We start from the raw sequence: 25,732 nt of genomic DNA on the forward strand, positions 1-25,732 counted from the left end.
AAAAAGTAGGAGTAGAGGGTAAAAATGTACAATGAGTCAACTTACATGCAAGCACTGTCAAACGTCATTATGAGGGTTTATTATAACTCATTTCTGGCTTGCAAATAAGCTAATGGAGCTAATGGAAAATGATTTTAAATACAAATGCTTTAGCTGTTTTGTGTTATGCATTTCTTTGAATAGAAAATACTACTATCTACTCTTTCAGTAATACTTCCTCTGGAGAGTTAAAGAGCACTGGAAAATACCTTGCCACTCATATTTTCATTTATCGAGACAATCTGCTCCCCTGCTGATGTAAACTGGGAATATCGTCATAAGTTTATTCCTTTGATTTTAGCGGAAAACTTTTGCCACACAGATGGCTGGCGGCCACCATGGGCTTGACGGAGGGGAGCCCCGACACACCAGCCTGAACACAAGGAGAGCCGAGTTAACTGCAGCTGAATGGTTAATGAGTGTTGCTGGGTGGCAGGGGGCAGCTTATCGATAACCCTGTCTGTTATCCAGGCCATGGGTTCTCCCTTGCCGTGGCCTGGGCGCTTCACCACGGAGGCGAGAACGAGGGGCAAGTGCGGACCCATCATTTCCCAGCTCAGTGCTGTTCCTCCGCACCTTCATTTTAAGGAATTTGGCCGACAACACAGAGACCACCATGCCGCGCTGCAGAGAACGCTCGCGGGAGCCAAACAGCCTCGGCGCGGCAACGGAGGCCGTTACATGCTCGGACCCGTTACGAAGAGAGCCTGCGGGGCTGTGGCCGGCCGCCCGCCCCGCCGGCCGCCGCTGGCCGGGGAAGCCTGCGAGAAGGCGAGCGCCGGCGGCGGGTCGGGGCGCCGAGCCAGCGAGGGCCGAGGGGGCGTGCGGGGACAGCGGCAGCAGCTCCCCCGCCGCGCACGGGGAGCGGCCGGCGGGCTGAGGCGGCCCGGCCCCTCTCGCGATGTTGCTAAGGGCCCCGCGAGACTCGGCAGCGGGCGCCGCCGGTTGCTAAGGGCCGCCGCCCGGGGAGACGCGCGGCCGCCGCGGCGGGGAGGGCAGCCGCCGCCTACAAGGTGATTCCCGCCGGCCCGGGGGCCTCGGGGCGGGGGCGCAGAGCTGGAGAGGGCCCCGGGCCGCGCCGCCCCTCGCCACAACCCGCGGGGCCGGCCCGGGCCCCCGGAGCCTGGCGCTGGGCGGAACTGGGAGTGCGGGGCGCCGGGGTCGGGCCGGGCCAGGGAAGGGGGGCGCCTTGAGGCTGCGGGGGGAGAGCGGCGCGGGCGGCTGCGGCGGTGCCGGAGCGGTGCCCTGGCAGAGCCCCGCGGTGCGTTCAGCCGTGGCGTGCGAGCGGGACCCAGGCAGGGTGAACCCTCCTCTCCTGACGCTTGTTAAAAGACAAGCCGCTGTCATACACGAGTTGGCACTAGCAACCTGGTAACAGCCGAGAACTGATACGCAGTGGAATGACGATAAAAATCGGGAGGGGGTAGGAATTCTCGCACTACTCCTATTTCTGTGAACTGCTGTCGTTGGTTTGTTGCTAAAATTGCCAGGTTTTCTGTTACAAGCCTTGCCTCAAGCAAAGGCTTTTGTAAGGATGAATGCTGGCCTCAACAGGCCGCGTCTGAATCGTCCCCTGGGTTTTGCGGCAGGATTTGCGGTTGCGGGACGGTGCCGGGAAACAGAATTAGAAATTGGAAAGGCTCCGCAAACTGGGCTTGTGCTCGGGCTTCTTGGGGAGAAACCGACGGTTTAAACCTTGCCCGGAAACTGAATGGGAGGTGCGGCTGCTGACGGGGAACTAACACAAACAGAACCCCAGCAAACCCAAACACAACGAACCACAAACATTTACAAAGTAATTTTAAGATGAGTATCTGTTAGTGTTTACGTTAGTCAAATACGACTTTTGAAAGCAAATTGGAGGTGAAACTGCAATATTCTGGGGATCTGTCTTTATGGATAGTTTGAGTGGGGCTTTGCAGGGATTGCCAACCAGTACCAGATTAGTTGTACTTTTAAAAATGCCTAGTTATACCAAAATAATGAAGTTTTTTTTGCAGGGGATTAGGGTGCTATACAATAAGATCAAAATATAAGACTTACGAGAGTGGTTTACATAGACTTAAAAAATACATTGACTTTGAGGAAATACCTTGAGACTATAAGAAAGAGGACTGCAAATCAGGGAGTTAAGATTATTACAAGATTTTTTTTTTTTAAATTGTAACACTATTTCTGGTAAGATGATGGAGTTAATGTTGAATTATGTTTAGTGAAAGTGAAATGTTCAGCAACTGTGCTACTTACTACAGAGAACTGCTAACTCGGAAACGTTACCTTTCATAAAGAGTAACTCCTCCAGCTGGTGCTATATGGCTTTGATTTTTATTTGTGTTTTATTAGTTAATGGTGTTTAAGTACAAAGAAGTGATTTATTGTATTGTCTCTTCCAAGTGTGCATATTGTTTATTCACAGATGCGTGGAGAGTCTTTGATTGACTTTTTTTTGTTTTCCTTTTTGATAAAAACCCCTCAAAGGTCTCTAAATCATTCTTCCTCAAATAAACTAGAAATATATGTTAGACCTGCTACTGGGGATTGGAATATAAAGAAGTTTAAGCCATAAATTTAGATTAATTAATTAATTAAGATAGAAAGGGAGCTTTTAGGCTTTTTTTGCAACCCTTCAAGATTAAACTGATAAGATGCTGTCTTCTGGACTGTTTCCAGTTTCTCGCTGCTGCTGCTGCTCCTCCCAGTTTCTCCCAGTAGCTGTAGGGTTAGATTGACTGGACTGTCATGTCACTGCAGTTGATTGCTGCAGGGAAATTAAAATAGTGCTGATAATTCCACCACCCCTTGCAAAAGCTGCCAGCAGCCTTGATCATGGGCATGGCAAGAGCTTTGAGCAGAGGGATCCAAAAATCAGAACTGAGTAGTAGTAGTGGATGAGAAGCAGCTGAGAGACTTGTAGAGGGTTCTCATCAAGATGCAGTCATTACATCTGTAGAAGCCCCCTTTTTTAAAAAAAAAACAAACTACGGTGTAGTCTTGTGCCTGTTTGATGGGAAAGTCCTCAAGCAACTATGAACAGGAATATTCAGGCTTTTCTTAATGCAGTATCTTGTTTAGGAATATTGTACTAAGCTAACATGAGGTTTATTAAAACTGATATGATTATTTTGTTTCCAGCTCATCTGAAGATAAGCTCTGTCAAATATTTCTTGTCTGTGATTGTGTCTTTTGATAGAAAATCTCATGTTGTTGGTAACAGGAAAAAAGTGACAATTTAAGGGATTTATGATTTTAGCATCTTGAGGGGAGGAAAAAACCCAACACTATGAGAGCTTTTTATTCTTATATTTGCTTTATACAGATGTCGCACTTTACAAGTGAAGATGAAGCTCTGTTACAGTCTATGCTTAGGCAGCTGCTGCGGAGTGTGAAGGAAAAAATCACTGGAGCCCCATCAGTAGAATGTGCAGAAGAGATTCTCTTGCATTTGGAGGAAACAGATGAAAATTTTCACAAGTAAAAATATTTTTGCTTTTTTTTTAATCTTTTGAAGGAGGTGAAATGTGCTGAACTATATTGTTCCTGGGAAATATTTACAAGTTATATTTCTATGTGAATGTGTATGTATTTTTATATATAGATAGATATTCCTGTCACTGATCAATTCTCAAAACCTGCTAATTTAGAGAATAAAATTAATTTTGCCATTTTTCTGAGTTGTTTTTTTTTTTTCTTTTTTCCACTTTTGGTGATTGTATTTTTACTGTAATGGTAATTGATGAGCTGTTTGTGAGAGAGTGACTTAGAAAACTACCTAACTTGGCCAACTCTCATGAATATGTACATGTAACGTACTAAATGCACACATGAACAGAAGCTAGAAGGAATCCTCACTGAAGGCTGTCAGGCAGTGTTTTTACACCTGCTAGACAATCTAATTTTGTTTTCCAAAATAAGGTAAATTTTAAGAAGGCTAGCTGGCTTCTGTATTTGATTGTTCTGTTTGGCTTATGTTACTGAACCCTTGTATGTCTTATGAGGTAGTTATTTAATTTATGTTTTGAATAAAGCAGAAATGTATCCCCATCATGTTTCTGTTAAACTAGACTTGACAGTGCAGCATTGCTTACATGCAATGTAGATTTCTGGAGCCTACACTCCTCTTGCCTTTCCATGGTATTCTAACTTGCTTATTTTTTTACTCCATGGGAGATTTTTAGTATGTGTTTATGGTAAGTCAACAGAATATCATGCTGAAATGACCTTGAAGACATTTTAATAAGGACCGGTTTTGTGACCTGACTCTTTCTGAGAAAGCTGGTTCCCTGCCAGTTTTTTCAGAAGCAGGACTATCTACACTCTTTTAAATTTGTCTAGTTTTTAGCATTGCTTTGTGAGTGGTAGAAGTTAGGTAAAAGTAAATAAGTGAAATAGAACTAGGGTTTATCTAAAATTTCACTATAATTTAAAAACTTTTGTGCTTTTGTATCTTCTGAAGGTGCTAAATGCTTTAAAATGTATTTTAGCTTAATTTTAATTTGTATTACAAATTGTGTCGGATAACATTTTTGTTGGCATCTTGCGAATTTTGAGTACCAGGTTACTGGGTGACAAGCATGAGAGTAAAAACGATGGTTATAAACATATCAAAGTTGAAAATTGCATGTAATTTTGAAATAAAACAATTTTTATTTAAAGAAAGATATATTAAAGAAAGATACATACAGTAAATAAAGCCCGAACAACCAAAACCTTGAAATTACTTCTGTAAGATATTTCTTCTGAGGACTTACTAGGAGAATACCCAGGGTAAGGGAGTAAAGTCTACAGCTGTGGAAACAATGCACACATAGCTTTCCTCTTTAAAACAGTGAAACCATGGCATCCATTACTCTTTCCGGTATGTTAAAGATTCGGTGGTCCTAAAGGTACTTTCTTTTAATGAGAAAAAGTTTTAACTTACATTTAATGGAAAATAAAGTGATTGAATGTGAGCATTACTCTGGTCCTGGAATATTTCTGGAGGTATTGTAGTCTTGTTCATGACCCACAGCGATATAGGCTGGTTTCCATGGAAGCTCAGAGCAGTCATATGGCAATTTTTTAGCGAGAAAATTAAGAAGCTTTTTCCTTGAGCCTTACCTCATCCATCCAGACTACAAGCTCCTTTATTAGTAGTGTGTGCTTTTGGGTTGTCCAACTGAAACAGAACAAGGTCTTAAAATAAAAAGATTAGTCAGGATGAGTTTGGTACAAAGCTCTGGGTGATGCTCTGTTTGTGTTGAGAAAGGAATGTACTCTGAATAATTAGAAAAGATAAGGTGGGCACCTGAAGGAGATAAGGAGACCATCAAGTCAGGAACAAAGAAAATCGAAAGATCTACTCCACCTAGACAGATCCCCCCTATTGTGGATGGAATGATTAGGTGTCAAAATCAAATGAGTATGTATGTAAAGATGTTGTGTAACCTCTCATGAAAACTGTATAAAATACCTAACTTTTCACTGAAAACTTTGGAGCTAGTTTGTCCGGTGCAAATCGGCTAGCTCCCCAGCGTTGCACGAAAGAAATACCTTTGCTGCTTAAAGACAAAATTCGTCTCTGAGCAGTTACTCTGTGCCGTTTTGGCATCACAGTGCACTTGTTTAGCTCAGTGTTTTGATCGGCACTGTTAACTTATGGTTATTTTGCCTCAGAATTTTTATCAGATTTTGAGATGCTGCTTTGTGGTTTGTTCCCACCTTGATGTACAAAAGACAGAAACACAGGATCCTCAGAAAGCTAATAAAAAGGAAAATGGAATCAAGTTAAAAAATTATGTGCAGTGGTAGAGAACAGTATTGTAAACTAGATAATTAGCATGTTTTCTGTTGTATTTTTTTCTTTAAGTCCTAGAGTTTTTTTAACCCTGTTTTTCTTTTTTTTTTTTTTTTCCTGGTGTTTCGTTTGTAAGCCCGTCCAGTTCAGTCTGACTTGATTCTACATATGAGGAAGTAGTTCTATCATTGCTGAAATACTTCTGTGTTGCAGAACATTTTTAAGGTGGCAAAATGATACAGAAGATCAAGGCAAGGACATGAAGCTGACATAAACTTAGTGGCATGAATAATGATGTGATTGCTGTGTATTTCAGAGCGAAGCAGCCACTGCAAAAATGTATACCCTGGAAATGTTACTGTTGGAAAACAAATGGGAGAAAGTTTTATGAAAGCTTTCATTCAGTGGAGTCGTGCCATTTTATTATGGCAGAAGTAAAAAGCTAGCCTTAAAGACAAATGAAAATGCAAATAAACTTGTTTGCACCTTTCTTGAAATGTATTTCTTTGTTACTTTCATTGAGAACAAAAGTGATGTAGGAATTAAAGTGGGAAATGAAGGGGTTAAAAAAAAAAAGGAGGGTGCGCCCCCCCCCCCCCCCCCCCCCCCCCCCCCGCCCTTATAGTTGATGGAACTTGAGGTAGGCAATCCATGTACGTACATAAAAAATCATGACACAAGATGCAATTTCTGTGCTTATTTTTTTAACGTACCATGAACGTAATATGATTTTATTTTCTTTTAGTTTATAGTATCTGAGAAAGGCAAAAGTTGTAACTTTTTGTAACAGTTGCTTTTACTTACATTTGCATTTTATAGCTTTGGACTCAGTACCTACATGGTGAACTGACTTTCATTTGAATTTTTCTCACTCTGTATTATCCAAATGAACAGAAAGTTGCACATCTACATTTGATATAATGAAAATATAATGATGTGCATCTACTGTTTATGTATGATTACTTTTTTGTGTGTTTCTGTTTGCCTTGTCCTTTATACAAATCAGAAAACTAACTAAAAAAAATATATTCTGAGCACTACTTTTTAGCAGTTCCTGTAGCTAACACAGTGTTTGAGGACCCACTGAGAGTCTTTCACTTGAAATCCTCCTTTGATTATTCTTTTGTTTAAACGAGTTTCTGTGAGTATCTAATAATGAGTGCAAAGTGCCAATTTCCTAGTTTTTAATATGTACATGTAATTACAGACCGTTAGTTTGTTAGTTTGACTGAGGGCTTCTGCATGCTATCATGACACACAGACTTTCTTAAACCTTAGACGTGCTCATACGGTAGAATTTATGAATTGTGTTTTCGGTTTGTTCTCATTTTGTATGTATACTGCATAAATAATAATACCAGATGGATATACCATAAGACAGTGCTATGTTCAGGATGTTCCAAGTAATGTTTCTTTTGGAATTCGAGACTTCTTGATATTCTATTATTTTTGTCTACAAAACCTTAACCTTTTGTCTGAGTAGATTTTTACATTTAGAAGAAGCAGAAAAGGAAATTAGAAACTATTTGGTATTGTTTCTTCCTGGAACGTGCTGTTAATGACCATATTGGAAAAAATCAGACTTTACTGTGGTGTTTTACACCGTTGAAGTTTATTTCTCTGCAAGTCATAAACCCTTACCTTAAAGTAACGGGGTCTTCTGGGATAGAAGATAATGAATGCTAATATAATGTTGAGTATGTTTGACGGTGAGCTCAAGGAATCTGTTAATTTTGTGTATTTTGTTGCAGCTATGAGTTTGTGAAATACCTTAGACAATATATAAATAATACAGTGGGATCTGTGATTGAAGAAGAAACAGAAAAATGTACTTCTGCTCAAAATCAGGGTGAAGTATCTGGCTATGACACGCTTGTCCAACATGTTACTAAGAAGACCCGTGAATCAAAAGAGTGAGTATATACATGTAATTCACATTTCTTTTTCTTCTTATGTCTTCCTTTCTCCTTTCCAGAACTTGTTTTGAACAAATTCTGAACCAACCGGTAACAAAAGTGATTCTTTGTTTCCAAAAAATCAGTGCTAAGCAATTCAGGTATTCCCACCCTACAATGCTTTTGTCGTATTTCTTCTCACTCTGGAATTAAGATTATGAAGTATTGCGTAAAAAGATCGGTAGCAAGTCTATGAATTTTTTGAGGTATCTAGGACTGGAGTTCAGTAGGTGTAAGATTTGAGAGAAGAATCACTACTTCATACTGTTTTACTGCTGCAAATTAAATTCAGTTGTAATATGGAAGCTGGCCTAAAGGAACAATTTGTTTTATCAGGTATTAAGGTTTGATGATTTCTGTAGATATAAATGGAGAGTGCATGACAAGGTGGGTTTTTTTTAAAAAATAAATGAGAATACATGTGTATTTTTGGTTTTTTTAAGGATTTCTTCCTTGCTGTCTAACCAGGTGTCCTGTGAGAGTAGTGTGTTTAGTCAGATCTGCTTTTAAACTTGACTAGTTTAAAAATTAAAGTTTGAGTTATCTTGCTTTGTATTTTATTGTACATGCAAAGATACTTCTGCAGGGCTATCTGTATAATGTGGAATTGGTATGTGGACCAGCTGTGTATAATTGTCTAAGATTTTTTGACTCAGACTGTCAGATGGCCAGAAATCAGTAGGTATGCACATGTCAGCATATTACAGGGTCTATGGTCCAGATTAATTGGCTTTGAACACCGTATTTAGTAAAGCAGCCTTCAATAGAAAAACCTCTGTGAGTACCAGTTAAATTCTTTTCTTAGTCATCTCTTCCCTACTAACTTTATTCACCTTCCTATGGACATTAAAATAACTTGTCCGTGGAATAGAGGCTGGTAGCTCTGTTACTGAATTTTCATGCTTTGGATTTCAGATTTGCATGGGCAGATAACTGCCATGATTCTTTAAAGCAGTGGTCACTAGTACTTACGAAAATGATTTTTGTATATACAGCTGTTACTTCCAGAAAATAGGTAAAACTTCAGAAGTTTAATCTGTGCATCACATTGTTTTTTGGAATTCCTGTAAAAAATCCAACTATATCATAATGCTTAAAGCAGTTCTAAAAATATTTTTTCTTTAATTAAAGCAAACAATATACTTTCGTTGTCATAGTGAATGAGGTCCTTGCCTCTCTGTTTTTGTTATAGAGAGCCAATGATGAGGGCTTTGAGGGCTTTACTAAGGCTGAAACATTACAGTGTGAAAACAATGAAATTAAAGTGAGCAATGGTGAATGTAGGCAAATGAAAATCAACTAACTCCCAACTATTTTAGCATCAGTGGTCATTTTTATGTGTTGCAGAGGACAAACCCAAAAAAGACAATTTTTGACTGTCATGTATTTTAGCCACTAAAATTATTTTATACATTACTTTAGCTGAACTGTTTTTTTTCACTCATTCTTACTGCACAATTTTAACTTCATGTTTTTTTTTGGTGGAACTAGTATTTACTTTGATGCTTATTGTTTAGTATGTGTCATCAGTAAGAAAGGAATTAAAAAATGACGTGTTTCTGTTCTGGAAGATTTTATTTTCTATTTATTTTCAGATGGTTTCTTTTCTAGAAGTACACAGAAATATGTTTTATGAACCATGCTTTTATAGGGTCATTTTTTGTCACCCGTCTGCAAGCATTCTGAACTCTGATCGAGCATTATTGGGTCTCACTGTGATGGTCTTGATAACATTTTGGGATCATTCAAGGTTCCAGTTTTGTTCATAACAGTTACTCATTTTCTGTGGTAGGTAGTATGTTTAAAGGTATTTATGGAGAAAAACGTATTAAGCAATTTAACTCCTTAATGTTCCATTCTGTATTTTCATAGTACAGTCATTTATGTTAGAAATCAACTACACTTGGCTTGTATTTCCACGCAGGAAATAGATGTTAGGATGACTGTTTTCAAATTATGCAGTTTGTGTCTTCTTGTTTCGAGGATTAGGACCCTAGGGTTCTTGTGCTTGTTAAAGTTGGTAGAAGAAGCTCCAATGAACTAAATATGACTGTATATTATATTTTTCATTTGAGAGGTAGGAGGATATTAAAGCACAATATGGTAATTTATATCTTTGGTGACTGTAAAATAAGTAATAGTGGTCTTAAAGTAGAAATAGTTTGAAATAAAATATCAACATTTTACAATAGGGTGTTTTTCTGAAGCAGCTTATATTTTGAATTGCTTCCTTCTGGATATTATTATTCAATATATGTAACTTAGAAAAACCCTGGTTTTGTTGAAAGAAAATTATTTTTTGTACATGACCTGTACTCAAGATCTTGAGTCAGGATGATGTGTTCTTTTCTCTCGGTTCTGCTCAAGGTTTATAGCTGAAGAAAAACTAGATGTTCCACTTGAAGAAACAAACAGTAACAAGGATGAGAACTAGGCTGTTTTCTCAGGGACAGATTCTCCCTTTTGGAGGATTCACTTTGTTCTTAAGGACCTCCCAAAACAGGATTATGTTAGTGGTATTTTATTGAATAGTTTCAGAAGGGCAAAAAGGAATTTTACTGTAATTTTAAACTATAGTTATCTGAAACATTTAAGGTACATACATGTTTTGTTGCTCATTTTGGATTTGCATTTGTTTTTCATTCATATGTGTAAATTCTGTGAGTTTGGGTCGAAGTAGCATTATGCAATATTCAGTTATTCACAATTCAGTGATTTTTTTTAATTAGTGATTTTTTATGCTTTTTAATATTAAAATCATCTTTGCTTTGAAGATACAGAGAAATGATGCATGCCTTGAAGAATGTCATGATGGTTGTGATAGAATCTTTGATTAACAAGTTTGAAGAAGATCGGATGCGTAATAAGGAGCTGGATAGTAAACCAAAGAAAGAACGTCAGAGTGGCTATTACACAGACAACTGTTCTGACAGTGACTCCTCATTCAACCAAGTACAGTGTGTTTTCTCTCTATGTTACGAAATAAGTGTGGCACTGCAAAATTGTTAAGTTTCTGTCAGTGGAGATTGAGAACAGCCCTAGAAAAAGTTCATCCTTTCCATCTGATATATCTTAAACCAAATTAATTACCTTTCTTTCACTTTGAAGTACTAAGCTTATACTAGCTATCTAACCTTTAGACAGCGTATGCTAGATGAGATTAATGTGATGCCCGTATGCTCTAAAGTACCTATTCCAGTACTGCAAAGAAAAAGATTAAATAATGGTAAAAACAATACATCATCTAACATTTTGTGATTTTACTTCAGGAGCCAAGTAATGTGCAGTTCATTTCTAGACTACTGCACCATGCCATAGTACCTACTGAATGAATTATTATAAGGAATTCTATGAAGATACAGGAAACTCAAGTACAGCAGAGCACAATATGTAATGCCAATTTTGTTGCTATAAATTTAACTTGGGGCAAACAGCAGAAAACATTTAGAATGTTGACTTTAATATTAAATCAGTATAAATGTTGAAGTCCTAATTATTAAAAGAAAATTAGATATCAGAAAGACTGATGATTTTAATTGTCTGCTATTCAGTTTAATAAAATATACTAATGATCATTCTATAATGTGTGTTACAGAGTTACACGTTCATGAGTCAAGAACAATTACAGCTGCTTGTAGAAAGGCTTGACCCTATTCAGCCTAAGGAAGTAAGCTTAAAAACAGAAAAAAAAGGTTAATACAAATGAATATTTATGGCATATTGGAAAACAGACTGTATATACATCAGAGTTCACATGTACTGAAGTGTCTTTGTTGGTTGATATATCTTGGCTTCAGTGCAGCTGCTGCTCTGCAGTGCAGTATTTCATCATTCATAACTATCTGGTTCAAAAATTAGTGTTGCAGGAAGTATCTTTTTTGTTTTGTTAGGACTCTGTATGCTACAGATGTGTATTTTTAATTTAGAAAAAGTTGTTCTGTGAGAAATAAAGTTATTGACACTTATTTTCCTGTATATGTGTCTCTTACCCTTCTCGGTAACTTCGGTGTTGTCCTTTGTGTTATCCCTATCAGAAGAGAGAATTGCCTGTTGATTTGCCAGTAAGCTGCTGCCAGGTGGAATGTATAAAGTCCAAGTTAGTTTTTTTTCTATCAGTGGCAGTACTAATTTGGGTCTCTAACCACCAATCAGCATCAGCTGCTGATATTTTTGAAGCTTGGAGAAACATCATTTTGAGAGTGTTGTCTTAGATTTATTTGGGATTGTCTGGCAGTTGAAAAAGGCATGGTAGGTAGGAACTGGTATAAATATTGTGTTCAAGTTCTATTAGAAAACCAGGTAAAAAGTCTGATGCTATTAAATATTGTTAAAATTTCCTAGAGTTTCTTTCAGGAATATGAAATCTATTACTAGAAATCAGTTGTCTACCAATAGAACAAAAAAAGTTATTTGAGATTATTTAGATTATAATGCTGATGAAAATTCAGCAGTAAAATACAGTGTCTAATAACTCTGTTTCCACTTTACTGACATTTTAGAGAGCTGCTAGGCATGTTTGTATCACTTGGCCATAGTTTCTTATATTCCCTGATAACAAAGTATTTGTTTACAAGCAGAAAATAGAATATAAGTCTTCTATCTAGTATTGAAAACGCATGTAAAATGGTTTTGTTGCTTCTTTAAATATATGTTTGGTTTTCTTTTTTTCCTCAGTGGTGTAGTGTTTTGTCTAAACTACCATAAAAGTATAGTAAAGAGAAATATTCTGAAATTCCTTATCTGTGCTACAGCCAGATGCTGTGCCTTCCTGCCTCCAAATTATATTTTAAATTACATATTTGAGAGGTTGCTGTGAATGGGTTTGTGATGTTTATCTTTCTGACTACTTCAGGTTCGCCAAGAAGCATTGCAGACACTGTGCTTTGCCCCTCCCTCTGATGTACTGAACTTTGAGAGTTGGCCAAATCTGCGTAAGCATCTGACGATGTCTCTGTCAGATCCTGATGCAACATTCAGTGTAAGCTAATATTCTGTGTTTAGTTATCAGATGTGTAGCCATAGTAAAGAGTACTGAAGAGGAGTAAGGAGTTACTTACCTACTATGAGTAATTCAGCAGATTCCCAAGACATTTTATTATGAGTGTATGTATCACACAAACTCTTCTTGAAGTAAAAGAACTATATGATTCCAGTAGGTCTTGATTTAAAGGATTACAACAGGATTTCAGTAGGGTTTTTAGAGACTGGAGCATATCTTTTAATGGGAATAAAGATGTTTGAATGTCTTCTAGCAAACAGATGTAAAAAAAAAAAAAAAAAGACAAAACTATTCTGTAAAACATGTCATGTTAATATTTCCTATTTAAGTCATATATATGCTCCATGTTGATGAGAAAATGTTACATAGTAGTATTACACAGGCACTGATGAGGCAGCTGCTTAAACTTCTTTTAGATTATTTATTATCCCAGTTAAACCTTGTTTTCTTTTTCTTTGAATTTTAAAGTGATTACCAAATAAATAGGAAAGTTGCCCCACCTGCTGTCATTTATTTCTCTTTCAGCTTAGAAGAGCTAAACCTGTGCTAGTTAAAGTCACTGGTATGTTTAGTAACATAAAACCATTAACGTTAATGGAAAAGTACAGTAATATTCCCTGATCTACTTCTTTGTATTTCAGTGATGGTTTGCATTGGTACTGTCAGTTAAAGTATTTGAGTAAAATTTCCTTGGACTGTAGGTTTCTGCGCTCCCAAACTGTACATTTTTATAGAATATGCTCAACACCTATAAATATATAATACTAAGAATAATGCCACTACATATTGATCATTGTGCAATAATAATACACAGTAACGTGACTATTTAATAATTTGCTTGCTTTTTCTCTCTTAGGAGAAAATTCTTAGGTTCTATGCAAAAGCCTTTTCTTCTTCTCCATTTAATATGACAAAAGATGTCTATACAAGTTTAGGTATGTGCATTTGATTACATTTAAGACTTGATGAATTATGTACATCCTGAAAATAGATTAACTTTTATAATTAAGCTGTATAATAGCCTGTTTTGTCACTATTTTCATGCTGGTGATTTTTTTTTTCTTTTCTTCTGTTTTAGCAAGACACTTAGAGTTGTACTTCCTTTCTGGAGAATACTCTCTTCGTATTTCAGCTGGTCTGGATGTATCTAACAAAGATATAAATTATTTACTTAAAAAGGTATAAATGAACATTGTGTACGTTTTTTACCATTACTGAAATTTTATGCATTATTTATTTTTTTAATTTTAGTAATTATTTTTTCAGGTCCGCCTTTTAAATGAGTACCAAAAGGAAGCTCCATCCTCCTGGATTCGTCATCCAGAAAAGTATGTCACCTTCAAAAACCTGTCACTGTTTCTTAATTTAATGATTTTTGGCATGTAATTAGATACATATAATTTTAGCAGAGAGTTGATGCACGATGCAAAGATGACTGGTCAGTGATAAGGGGTGAAATAAAAATAGTGTGTGGGAAAAGTTGAATAAGGAGGTTGCATAGGAATAGTCATGAGTCATGTTAAGCTGCTTGCTTATCTTTTGAAGTATCCTAAGTGCTTTTTAACAAATATAGTTTGGATGTTTTACAAAGTAATGTGTAATATTTAGGACTTACAAAACATGTAATAATTTGGGACAATACACATGGATGTTAGTATCAGTTTTATTCATGGTAATACAAAGAATTAATATGCTTAGAAGATGAAATTAAAGGTAATGTTGTTCATATTTATGATTTACCTAAACAAGGTTTAAGGTTTTACAATAAATTTGTTCCTGAATGTTACTGGTGGAATAATTTAAGTTAATTTGTTTTCTGTTTGTTTTTTTGTATTTGTGTCACAAGGTACATGGAAGAAGTAGTGGAGAGTACCTTGTCACTTTTGTCAGTAAAAGATGAACCTAATCATCCTGCCTCTCCAGATTTTTTGAGTCCAATCTACTTCTTAGCTCTGCTAGATATCAAAGCAATATGGTTTAAAAAGTGGACGGTAAGTAAAAAAAAAACCAAAACAACCCAAAACCCCATAACTTTTTCATGTTTTAAAAACTTTTATTTATGAGTGTTATTATCACAGACCTGTTGTGTCCTGATAACAACCTATAATGAGCACTGTAATTAAGGAAGTTTGGGGGTTTTTTTAGGCATTTATGCCCTTTACCCTTTAAAACTACTCTCTCCCTCCATTTCTATTCAGTTACTAGTTTTCATAGAATTTCTGAGAACATACTGCACTTTGTGACTTCAGTCCTTTTGTCATAATTGACTGATAGCCATTAAAAGATGCACATATTCTGGAAGAAGTGATAAGCATGAAAGTACAGTTATATATATGATACGCTACACACAACTTGCTAACCTCCAGTGGACATTAGAGGTTTTTGCAGCCTACCATGTAGACACCTCTAATTTAGGATTACATGGCTATGTCAAAACACTTAGTCTTAACATTTCAGCGTAGTTATTGTTTTTCTGTTTTACTGCATGTTCTGCTAACATTTTTCTAATTACTTTTTTTTCTTATGTTAAGTGTACTGCAAACAGAAGGCTCAGTTAAGTATAATACCTTTTTACACAAGCTGAGGTTTGATACATCGAATATGTACTGTGCACAAGATTCCTAATAACAGAACATAATTGGAGATAATTCCTGCTTTTTAATTAAAAAATAAAACTTATATGTTTGAAGTTGACATTAGGTCTTCTTTTTCATTTTAGCATGCATATTACAGCAGAACAGTGGTACTTAGGCTTTTGGAAAAGAAATATAAATCTTTGGTAAGTATTTCCAAAGGCAAATTTACTTGGAGATTGTTCTTGCTGTGCACATTGTAATTTGAACATTTTTTCCCTTTTTTCCTTTTGTCAGAGCTGTTCCATGTTGTTTAGCTAGATGAGCCTTTTGCTTTTTAACTTTTTAGTTTCTCTTTGCTTAGATAAGTCATTGTTAAATACAAAGGTATGTGACCAGATAGATCTGAGTAACGGGAAATTTGGAAGTTTTACAGCAGGTGTTTAATTAGGATTATTATTTATTGTTTCCTTATGTTGTATTCATATTTAGCATTATTTCTGACAATGTATAAAAATAGCAAATAGTGTATGAAAAACACCAGAAACTCTATGCTGAATTTAGATTTTTGATGGAAAGAGATGAAAAAGCCACCACTGTGTTCTTTAAGTTGTGATATGAAGCATTAAGGATTCATAGTGTCAGCAAGATAAATCAAACTGGGAAAACATCTTTAGTAACGTAGGTGTTAATCCTATCACATATTCTGTATGGGCAGATCTCTTCACTGGGGTGGAAGTTTCATTGATTTCAGTAAGACCAATATAGATGTGTGATCCATTCATATACACAGGACTGACTATTTTGTAAAATCTTGTTATACAAGTGAAATACAATGTAAAACCTTAAGATAAAACCTCAAGATGGGAGACAAAGATACAGACAGCTATTAAGAGATGTTTGTCTCATTTATCTGTGTGCATAGAATAAAGCACGTTCCATGGAACAAAAAGTTTATAATAGGAAGTCTATGAGCAGCATAGTCTAATTTATAAGCATAGAGTAAACATCAGGTTATTTTTTTATTATGTATGTCTGTATATTTTACTTACACTTGTGAATAAATCTTACCAGCTCCAAACTGTAATAAAGCTAAAGGTCGTTCTTTGTTCATATGAACAATACTTGCGATTCCTTTCTAAATCTATGTTGATAATTTTTAAACTTTTCTATACGTTGATTAGAAGATAATGCTATGATAATGATACACTTCTGCAAAGAACAGGAATAGCACTGACAGCACCCAACAACCAAACTTAAACTTTGTCTTGAATATATTTACTAAACTGTATCATGTGTGGAAAATGAAAGTCTTCCATAGTAATGACAATATGGCAATCATTGCCATTAATGTGTCTAAATACTTGCATGTTCTCTGTACTCTTTTTTTCATAGATTGTCTTAATGCTTATGGAGCTGGTAGTGTGATAATGTAATAATAATAGTGATGTATTTTAATAGCTCTGTAAAATTTTGCCTCCTGTTGGGTAACCCATCCAAAGCAATGAAACATGAGGTAATTGCAGTGAAGTGGATACTCAGGTTCTTGTGTTAAAGGACAGTACTTGGATTCAAGAGAGGATGACTTTATTGTAAAATGCCAGGTATTTTATTATTTTCTGCTTTTTTCCCCCAGATTAGTGCAGCTGTTCAGCAATGTGTTGATTATTTTCAATTTTGCAAGGCATCAGTTAATAAAAATTCGGGAGTCGATGACTTCTCGCAGCAGCATCGTAGTGAGTATATTTGCATGTCTTGGATTATGTACCCATACATCCACATTCTGTAGGTCTTTGCATGCTACCTCAAGAGGAAGACATTCTATCTGTTCTTTTTCTTCCCAAAATATTGTGTCTGTCTTCTGAGAGAACACTGATTGCAGTCGTTAGTTACTTGGGCTGTCTGTCTTTATATCTAAAATGATACATGTATGTTGCAGGTAGTAGCTAGGTACTGTAAAGTAAACTGAAAGTCAAATTATATTTGTTTGGTTTTATTGTTAAAGGTGATAAGCAGAACTTTTCTTACACTGGACCAGAATTGCAGTACGTCTATTTTGTTCATTCACTGTGCCTTTTAGGAAGATTGTTGATCTATAAGCAAGGCCGAAATCTCTTTCCAGTACAGCTGAATAATAAAAAAGGTAAGGGGAGGGCTGAGGAAAATGGAACCTGTTGAGAAACTCTTTATCCATACTTAATATATGTCTCCACTGCAATGTTGTGGACATTGCTGAACAGAATATAATTTTGTGCCTGGAAACCTTTCTTAAAAGATAGTATAGGCAATTCTGAGCAGCAACATAGTTTTTTAATCTTTGATGGATGTGGTTGAATAGATCATTTTTGTCTTTATGTTTAATACATGAATTTCATGTTGAAGGATAGTTGGGTCAGTGTGTAAGTAATTCAGTCTTTCTAGGTATGAGTAATATCTTCTGTCAAACGTATTGATATAATTGGTTGGAAGAAAGACATGTCCAGGGACCAAAACTGTTTTTCAGGTGTGAAACAAAATCAGTATTGCAAGCTAATTGCAAATTGAAAACAATTGCTCTGAGCTTAGCCTATTCATATAATTAAGGTAAAAACAATTCTAGAGGAAAAAGTTGGTACAAGTGAACAGAAATGTTGGTAAGGACAAAAGATGTGGAATGGAAAAGCCCTTTGATATCCAGGGAGATGTGCATATGGTGATACACTGTGCAGAGTTGGCAAATGCAAGTATGTGAGAGAAATTTTAGTGTTCTGTTACATTAATATCTCTATGAATTCAGTGTAGAATTGAAAACATTACTGGCCACTAATTCTGAGACTTGTCTTTTGAAGGTATTTTGTCCCTCTAGTTTCAGAATCAAGACTTAGTAGATCCACTGTAGAGCAGTTTTGAGGAAGAAACATCTAGTAATGGAGTGCTTTTCTCAATTATGGATTATCTGTGTAACACCATTCAAGCAGTGGTCCGTTGGTGATGGTTGCTTTTTTCTCTCCCTTAGAAAAGTAACAGTCTCACCATCTGTCTTCGTAATAGTGTCCTTGGCTTCACAGATAGCAACTTTTCCCTTACAAATTGTCTGATTTATTAACATAATTACATTCAACTTGGAGCAATAGCTTCCAATCTGCATTTAGCTATAAGTTTGTTGTTGGGAGCAAGGTCAAGGCTTATTAGTTGATCATGAAATACCTGGGTAGAGTCCCATGGATGCACAAGTCCTTTATTTTATCAGGTGTACACATGTTGTTTTTCTCAGTAAAGCAAAGCACTGTTTAGATATGTTTGCAAGATCCATTTCATTTGTAAAATGAAAGTTGCATATTAATTTGCAGAGTACTTTCCTCTTTTTATTTTTTTTTTAATAGATCGTGTATCCATAACCGATCTGTTGGTATTGTTTACTCAGCTTATTTATTACTCCCCAAGTTACCCAAAGACAGCTTTGGCAGCACATACAGGTAAATGTTTGTGTTTAATAGATGCTAATACATATCATTGTTATGAGGCATGTTGTAACTTCTTTTGCAGTTTTTGATTTGAGTCTGTTATTTGTGCAGCTTTTTTTCTTCCCTTCCTTACCTTTCCTTCTTCCCTGTAATTGTGTTAAATCAATGCTTAGCAAAATTATAATTCAGAAACATCTAATAAAACATAAAGATGTGTTTGTTTAAGTTAAAATACTAATAAATACTTCTTGTGTTCACCAGACAATTATTCTCCAGCAAGTCTTGTTATGGAGATTCTGCAAGCTTTTTGTGATCAAACAGGATGTGCTGCTGAATGTTTATATATGGATGCAGTGATAGATGCCCTACTTCATCCTGTTCAAAGTTTACTGAGTGGCACACAGGTTTGTAGTAATCTTCCAAATAATTCTGAAATCTATAGAATGTTATCATTTTTCTGTGTTTTCTATGTAGATTTATTTAGACAAATAGCAACTTCTGTAGTATGTTCTACATTAGCTGTCATAGCATGCCTTAAGTACTGTAGGTTATGATTGATTGACAGACTTGGTTTTCTTGAAATCTTGTGAATGGTAGCAAAAATCACTTGAGAGAAGCACATAGCTTTTTTTTTTTTTCCTTCTGATGTCTTTTGGATATTTCTTGGACGTTTATTTGCTCTACCTTCTATTTAAAAGGCAACCTACTTTTATTCCTTTTTAAATTTTTAAATTCAACTGGCAACGTGAAGTTAAGTGTTCTCAATAGTTAGTATAGGTAAAATAGGTAATTCTTTGTGAAAAATTATTATTTTCTCAATTGGTAAAAGGAAGAGTGTGGGTTGTTTTCTTTTGTTGTTTTTTTTTTTTAACATTTCTATCAAAATGGTAAAAATCTTGGGCAACGTTAATGAGGTTGTTAAAAGTCTAGTTATAATTTCAGCCTGTCTTACTTTGTTTTGACCGAGATGATTTAATTGATCTAGGTGACTGTAAGTCTCAAGACAGAGAGGCTATGAGTCTGAAATGCCCATGGAGGAGCCTGAGCTGTCTTACATAAAGAGATTTTGAGAGTATTTAATGTCTGAGAAATTCCAAATTTAATTCCCGAGACTCATGCTTGCAAAGATGTCTGGGTCCCTAACTTAAATACCTCATCTAGGTTCTTAAAACTGAATTTAGTCAATATCCTTCTGATTATTTTTTCAGCGCAATTTGTTTATTCTTCAGAAAAGACTCTATTCATTCCTGAAAATATGTTTACCTATACAAAAATGGTATTCAAAGATATAAAAAAATCAGTTTCAAAGTAAATATTTTAAAGTATTTATTTCTGTAAAGCTTAAAACAATAGTCTGCAAAAACTTGATCATATCAATAATTTAGTTCTTCTGTGGGTGTCTGTACTGAATACAGTAGCATTACTTAGACATTTTATTACAAGGCTATCTATGGATGCTTTTGCAAGATTAACACTTTAAATTGTCTTGTTTTTACTATACCTTGCAAAAATTCAGTGCCAAGTTTTTCAAGTACAAAAAATGACCGAACCTGCATATGCTTTGAACACTGATAGTCAAATTTAAAAGCAGTACTAAGGCAATACTTCATTGATTTTCTGTGATGGAGGCCTGTGTAATCCCCCAGGCAGTCTCTGTGGTCATGTGGTATTCTAAAGCATATACAGCTGTCTCTCTTTATTATAAATTAGTAGTTAAAAAGAAATTACCTCAACTTTTAACAGTTTTTCCCTTTCTTCTTTTTGTTTCTGCTGTGCTCAGCTGTCTCTTGTATGTGGCTGAACTCTTACCAAATTGTTAGCCCTCCTGTGACTTAGTAACTGTCTATTTAAAAAAATACCATGTTCAGAAATATTTAATGCACGGTAGCTGTAGTGGGTTCCTTATGTTTTGTGAATCTGGAATTTGTTGTATTTGTTCTAACAAAGGTGCAAACTTTTTGTATTGCACAAAATGGAGGGGATCTAGACTGTTGGGTAAACTGGTTACTATCACTGGACCTTGTCTGCTCACCTTGCTTGGGTATGGTGGGACTGCCTGCCCATCCGATGGCAAGCCATTGCCTCTGCCCACCTTGTTATCATGCTCAGCTCCTGGCTTCTCATCCCTTGCAGTCCATCCTGCCCTTGCTGCTTCCTCACAGGTTGTTTATGAAGCACCCATGTTCTGCTTGTCTACCATTGGAATATTGACTTCACTTATTAATAAGAAATGGCCAATTTAACATTAATTTCGCATTCATTAGTCATGATACCATACTGAACAGTCTGAATCGCTGAATTAGATGTTCAACTCTGCTTGATTACAGCCGAGTTGTGGCTATACAGTGCTCTGATGTAAATAAGAAATTGGTAGAGGACTTTTGCTTTGCTCCAGTGGGGAAGACTTTCCTCATGATTCCAAAGCAAATGGCTGTTTGGGTCTACTGCAGCCTAGAAGTGAGGTGGATACAGAAAATCTTGGGAACTGGAATTGCATTTCTGGGCAAAGTTGCCAATGCACATGCAGCAACGAGGGACTTAGCAAATTTTGCACCTTGATTTGGGCATTGTTCTTATACCTCTGGCTGGCATTCATGGTGGAAAAAGAGAAAAAGGAGTTTACAAAAGTCTGTTCTCTACTTCTGTGCAGTAATTGGATTCTACCATATCATTAAAAATGACAGTTATTGTCGTTTGTGATGAAGATGTCTGTGTGATGGTGTTTGAACATAGGCTGTTTACTTACTTTAAGCCGTTAAGCAATCATTGGAAAGGAGATCTTCAGGTTCTGCATACATAAGCCAGACATCAATAAACAGCTTTCACGAAATCCTTGAATTTAAACCTTTTTATTTTTCTCTTCCAAATAGATGTATATAAATTGTCTTGAAACCACTTTAATTGATGTAGCTGATATTTTGGCAAGGATTGCTGCTGTAGAAGATGGTCTTTCTCTTCTTCTTTATGGAGAAAATGAAAAAACTGCCAAAGAAGATAGGTAAGAGTGCATTAACAAATGGCATTAGTGAGTACTTTAATGAGTTACTTTAGTCTTATGAGACTAATTTTCTTGTTTTTCATTTATCTATAATGTCATATGTTTTGTTTATGTTTGGAGTACAACATCTGATTATCAAGCAAACTAGTAAGTGTTTCAGAGAATGTATTAGAGAGGTGTATACCAGGTGAAATGACATTTCAAAGAAATAATTTTATTAGGGAAGATTTCTGTTCTTATTCATGCGAGAGCTTTCCTTTCTCTGAATGTGGTTCCATTGTATTCATTGTGCTACTGTTCAGGCCAAAGGCCTCTCTTCTCAGTTTTTTGTTTGGTTTATTGGTGGGTTTTTTTTGTTGTTTTTTTTTAGACTAAATATTACAAATCAACTTAAGTTATTGAAATAATAGATTTAATGTACCATTCACTTTTCAATACATCTAGTAGAGACAGATCTTCTATCAGTAGCTGGCATTTGTAACACTGTACCTAACTTAGGATCTCTGTGATCCTGTGGGTAGTATATTGTTAGGTGATGCTAAAACTTGAAATAGGGCAGTAAAATTGAAGCTAGCCTTTAAAAATATCTAAGCTGCAGGTCATGAAAATGTTTGGAATATGTGTCTTCCAAGTGGAGGATTCTCAGAAGCTGCGTATGTTTTTAAGGGGGGTTGGAAGTAAAAGATAGTATTTTGGAGGGAGTTGTGCTTTGCATTGCAAACCTAGAAGACTTCAGAAGGAGATCTCAGGTAGGAAAAAGGAAGAACAAGGACAAATTTTGCCTTAACATATCCTTAACACTGGTCAAGCAGAAACCAAAATGATTTTCTTGTTATACTTCCCAGCTGGACTCCTATAAAACAGTCTGTGTAGTTCATGGCTATGTGGGCTGGATGGAAGACAATAGATGCATTTTTGCTTATGTAGACCTGTAGGCAAAATAAAATCACTTGCTGTGTATTTCTTTTCTTCTGACAGATGTTAACAAATTGTTACATAATTGGCCCCTGCCATAGTGGGTCATTGTTTCTTTCCATAATTTCTTTTCCTCTAGAAAAATGTAAATAAGTTTAGTCATAGGATTTGTTTTGAGGCTTATTTATGACTAAACCCCAACATTTTAAAAGTGTTCTTTTATTTCTAGTCCTACAGCTGTTCATGTAATTGTTCCATTTACAAAGAAGCTTCTCCGTGATGATATTTCTCTTTTATCTGGAGCCGAGCTTTTGCCAGCTGTTAAAGGAGCTTTCATTTTCGTGTGTCGTCAGATGTATAGAACTTGTGAAGGTCTGCAGATATTACTTCCTTATGGCTTGCATGAGTCTATAGCAGAGGCCTGGAAAAAGGTAAATCGTGTTTTGGATTAGGGAGACTGAGAAAAAAATCTAACTGTAAGAGATTCAGCTTATGTAATCGTTGGTCTTTGCTTCAAGTTGCTTATATTATAGATAAGTAGTGAGATAATGCTTGGAATTGTTAGAATGAAGCTCTACTTTTCAAGTTTTCCTTCTCTATGTGAACCCAGCAGAAGCTTAGTTTGAGACTTCTGTGCCTTAAGATTAAACCAGGAGTTCTCAAGTTGCACCAATGAGATTTATCATTCATTGCCCTTGATGCTAGGTGTCACTTGATGTCATGATAGCCAGTGTCCACCACAGATCTTCTTTTCACTCTTGGTTTGGGATATTTTGAAAAGATAAACTCCTAAGCTATGGTCTCAGTAATTTTTAGGTTAAACTAATTTATTTTGATGGGAGATAGGGAGGACAAAAGGAGATTCCAAATACTTGACTTAAATAGTTAGATGCCACTGAAATATTCTCAAGAGACCATAATGAGAAGTGCCAGGCAGGAGTGGTTGTCTTACCGATGTACTTGGATATCGTATGAAATGTAGGATGTGCACTCGAGCTTCACTTTGACTGCTAGTCTAATATTTTTTCTGCTTGAAAGAGCTTGGGTCCAATAATTCTGTCTATTCTATTTTCTGTTATAAATTTACTGAACAAGGTATATGGATCACCGCTTTATTCATTAAACTTTTCTGTTTTCATTGTTCTGCTAATCATATGCAGTGTGAAAATTCTTATCTATTATAAAAAATTAGTTAAGATGGAAAAATGACAATAGATGCTGCAAGACCATTTTTCAAAAAGTTTACACTGAAGTAAAAGTCAAACATTTGAACCATTAAAATAACATTGGCAGCATTTAGGTAAGGGTAGCATGCAAAGCTTCAGCTTTGGCTTCCAGCTAAACTGAATGCGTATTTAAACTATAGTTATTGGAACTCCTAATGGAAAACCAAAATTTACCTGTGTTGTTTCACTTTATACTGAAAAATGGAACGTTCTCATTTTTTTTTTCCTTCTCCAGTGATTGTAAAATATTTTCTTAGAAAAGGAGCAGACCAAGATGGAAGAAAAAAAGTGGCTAAAAGATTTTTTTTTTCTTTTTTTTGAGTCAAGGAAGTGGGAAAGAGATTGCATGCAAGGGAAAGAGAATGGAACAGCTATTCTTCCTGTCAAATGGTGTATGCTTTTATTATGATTAGAAATTTCAAAAACAGTCACAATGTAAACTGAGGCAGAAAATATCAGAAGGATAGAACATGAGAGACTTAAATCAGCAGCTAGTGGATATTTCTCTCTGCTTTCATATATGAATGTGGTCATGAAATAATACATTTTGACTGAAAATAAAATATATTATTACTTATCCTAATGATGTCACACTAAAATCTCATCAAAGAATGTTGCTTTTGAAACTTACATTTTTCTTTGCATTGAGAATTTTAGGATTTTATTGAATTAAGGAGTTTAGTTCACTTGAATCGTGCTGTGATTTACATAACTGTATTTCTGTGCATTTTTGTTGTGTAACTGGGCAGTCTTGAGCTAACCTGTTATTCTAATATTTATCACAAGCAGACTGTTGTGTGCTTTGAGGGGACATATCCAGTTATTTGCTCTAAAGCACCACAGCATTTACACATGCGCAAGAGAATTCTTTGCACATTAAAATCCTTTACTATGGTATGGTACATCATTTAGACAAATTGTTTTGATGCATACAGGATAAGTAGGATGAATGTGTTGAATTTAAAAAAAATAATGAAACATTTAACTGACAAAACGCCATTTCTTCACATTGCTTTGGAGGTCAAATTGAGACTGAAGTGGAATCTACCTATTCAGGACTTCAGGAATCAACGAGTTAGTACAGGAAAAACACATTTTCAACTCTACTGTCTTGATTAGTTTTTAAATTATTTCCTGTCACTGTTCAATTTTAAGACATCGACAGTTTATAAAATATTCTGCCATTTATAGTGTAGCAAAAATGGTGGAATTCAGACTCTCCAAGCAGTAGTGACAATTTTTTTAATGGATAGACTGGTAATTTGTTTACTCCTTTTTTGCATGTCTCCTGGAGTTTTAAGGCTGATGAAGAAACAACTTTTTTCTTGACAGATTCTGCTGGAATTCTGGGACAAAATTTACACAAATGATAATAAAAGGGGAACTTAACAGATCCACTGAAACTGACTAATTTGATAGAGGAATCTTTTATGGATTTATTAGGTTGTGTTTCTAAGAGCATAAATTCATGACTGCTCACTTTCACTTGAATGATGCAATTTGCTTTTTATCCCTAGAAACATAAAACAGCTTAAATCATTCATCTGCAATATACAGTGCTTCTCACACCAATTATTTTAAAATGTCTGATTTAAAATTTAAATTAGAAACTCATCAAATATATGTAAGTATGTATATATATTTATATATGCCTGTAGCTCCAATTGTATGCATACTAATTTAGATAAATTTATATAATTTGTCAATAAATACAATAAAATTTGCAATATTACATAATACATTTTGTATTGAGTTGTTGACTCCAGAGGCTGTTATTTCCATTACCTGTGACAGAAGTGGAGTAAAGAGTT

General features: G+C 35.8%; 1 protein-coding gene across 2 annotated transcripts in view; it reads left to right on the forward strand.

Annotated features, from left to right (window-relative positions):
* The first annotated feature begins 962 nt into the window (after window positions 1–962).
* Window positions 963–25,732, forward strand: part of TBC1D32 (TBC1 domain family member 32) — an 84,271-nt gene continuing 59,501 nt past the window's right edge. Inside the window, exons 1-17 of one of the 2 annotated variants that reach the window (XM_056344175.1) lie at window positions 963–1,052; window positions 3,356–3,510; window positions 7,564–7,725; window positions 10,542–10,719; window positions 11,363–11,434; window positions 12,620–12,745; window positions 13,623–13,701; window positions 13,845–13,945; window positions 14,033–14,094; window positions 14,613–14,757; window positions 15,486–15,545; window positions 16,976–17,075; window positions 17,345–17,482; window positions 18,702–18,794; window positions 19,044–19,186; window positions 21,653–21,780; window positions 22,925–23,126. In XM_056344175.1, coding sequence (XP_056200150.1) covers window positions 3,356–3,510; window positions 7,564–7,725; window positions 10,542–10,719; window positions 11,363–11,434; window positions 12,620–12,745; window positions 13,623–13,701; window positions 13,845–13,945; window positions 14,033–14,094; window positions 14,613–14,757; window positions 15,486–15,545; window positions 16,976–17,075; window positions 17,345–17,482; window positions 18,702–18,794; window positions 19,044–19,186; window positions 21,653–21,780; window positions 22,925–23,126 — 1,944 coding nt within the window. In that variant the 5' untranslated portion in view covers window positions 963–1,052. Of the gene's footprint in view, window positions 1,053–1,228; window positions 1,463–3,355; window positions 3,511–7,563; window positions 7,726–10,541; window positions 10,720–11,362; window positions 11,435–12,619; window positions 12,746–13,622; window positions 13,702–13,844; window positions 13,946–14,032; window positions 14,095–14,612; window positions 14,758–15,485; window positions 15,546–16,975; window positions 17,076–17,344; window positions 17,483–18,701; window positions 18,795–19,043; window positions 19,187–21,652; window positions 21,781–22,924; window positions 23,127–25,732 lie in introns of those variants that run through there. The other variant, XM_056344174.1, reaches the window with a different exon arrangement.

This window comes from Falco biarmicus, chromosome 6 (assembly GCF_023638135.1).
Source record: "Falco biarmicus isolate bFalBia1 chromosome 6, bFalBia1.pri, whole genome shotgun sequence".
Taxonomy (NCBI): domain Eukaryota; kingdom Metazoa; phylum Chordata; class Aves; order Falconiformes; family Falconidae; genus Falco; species Falco biarmicus.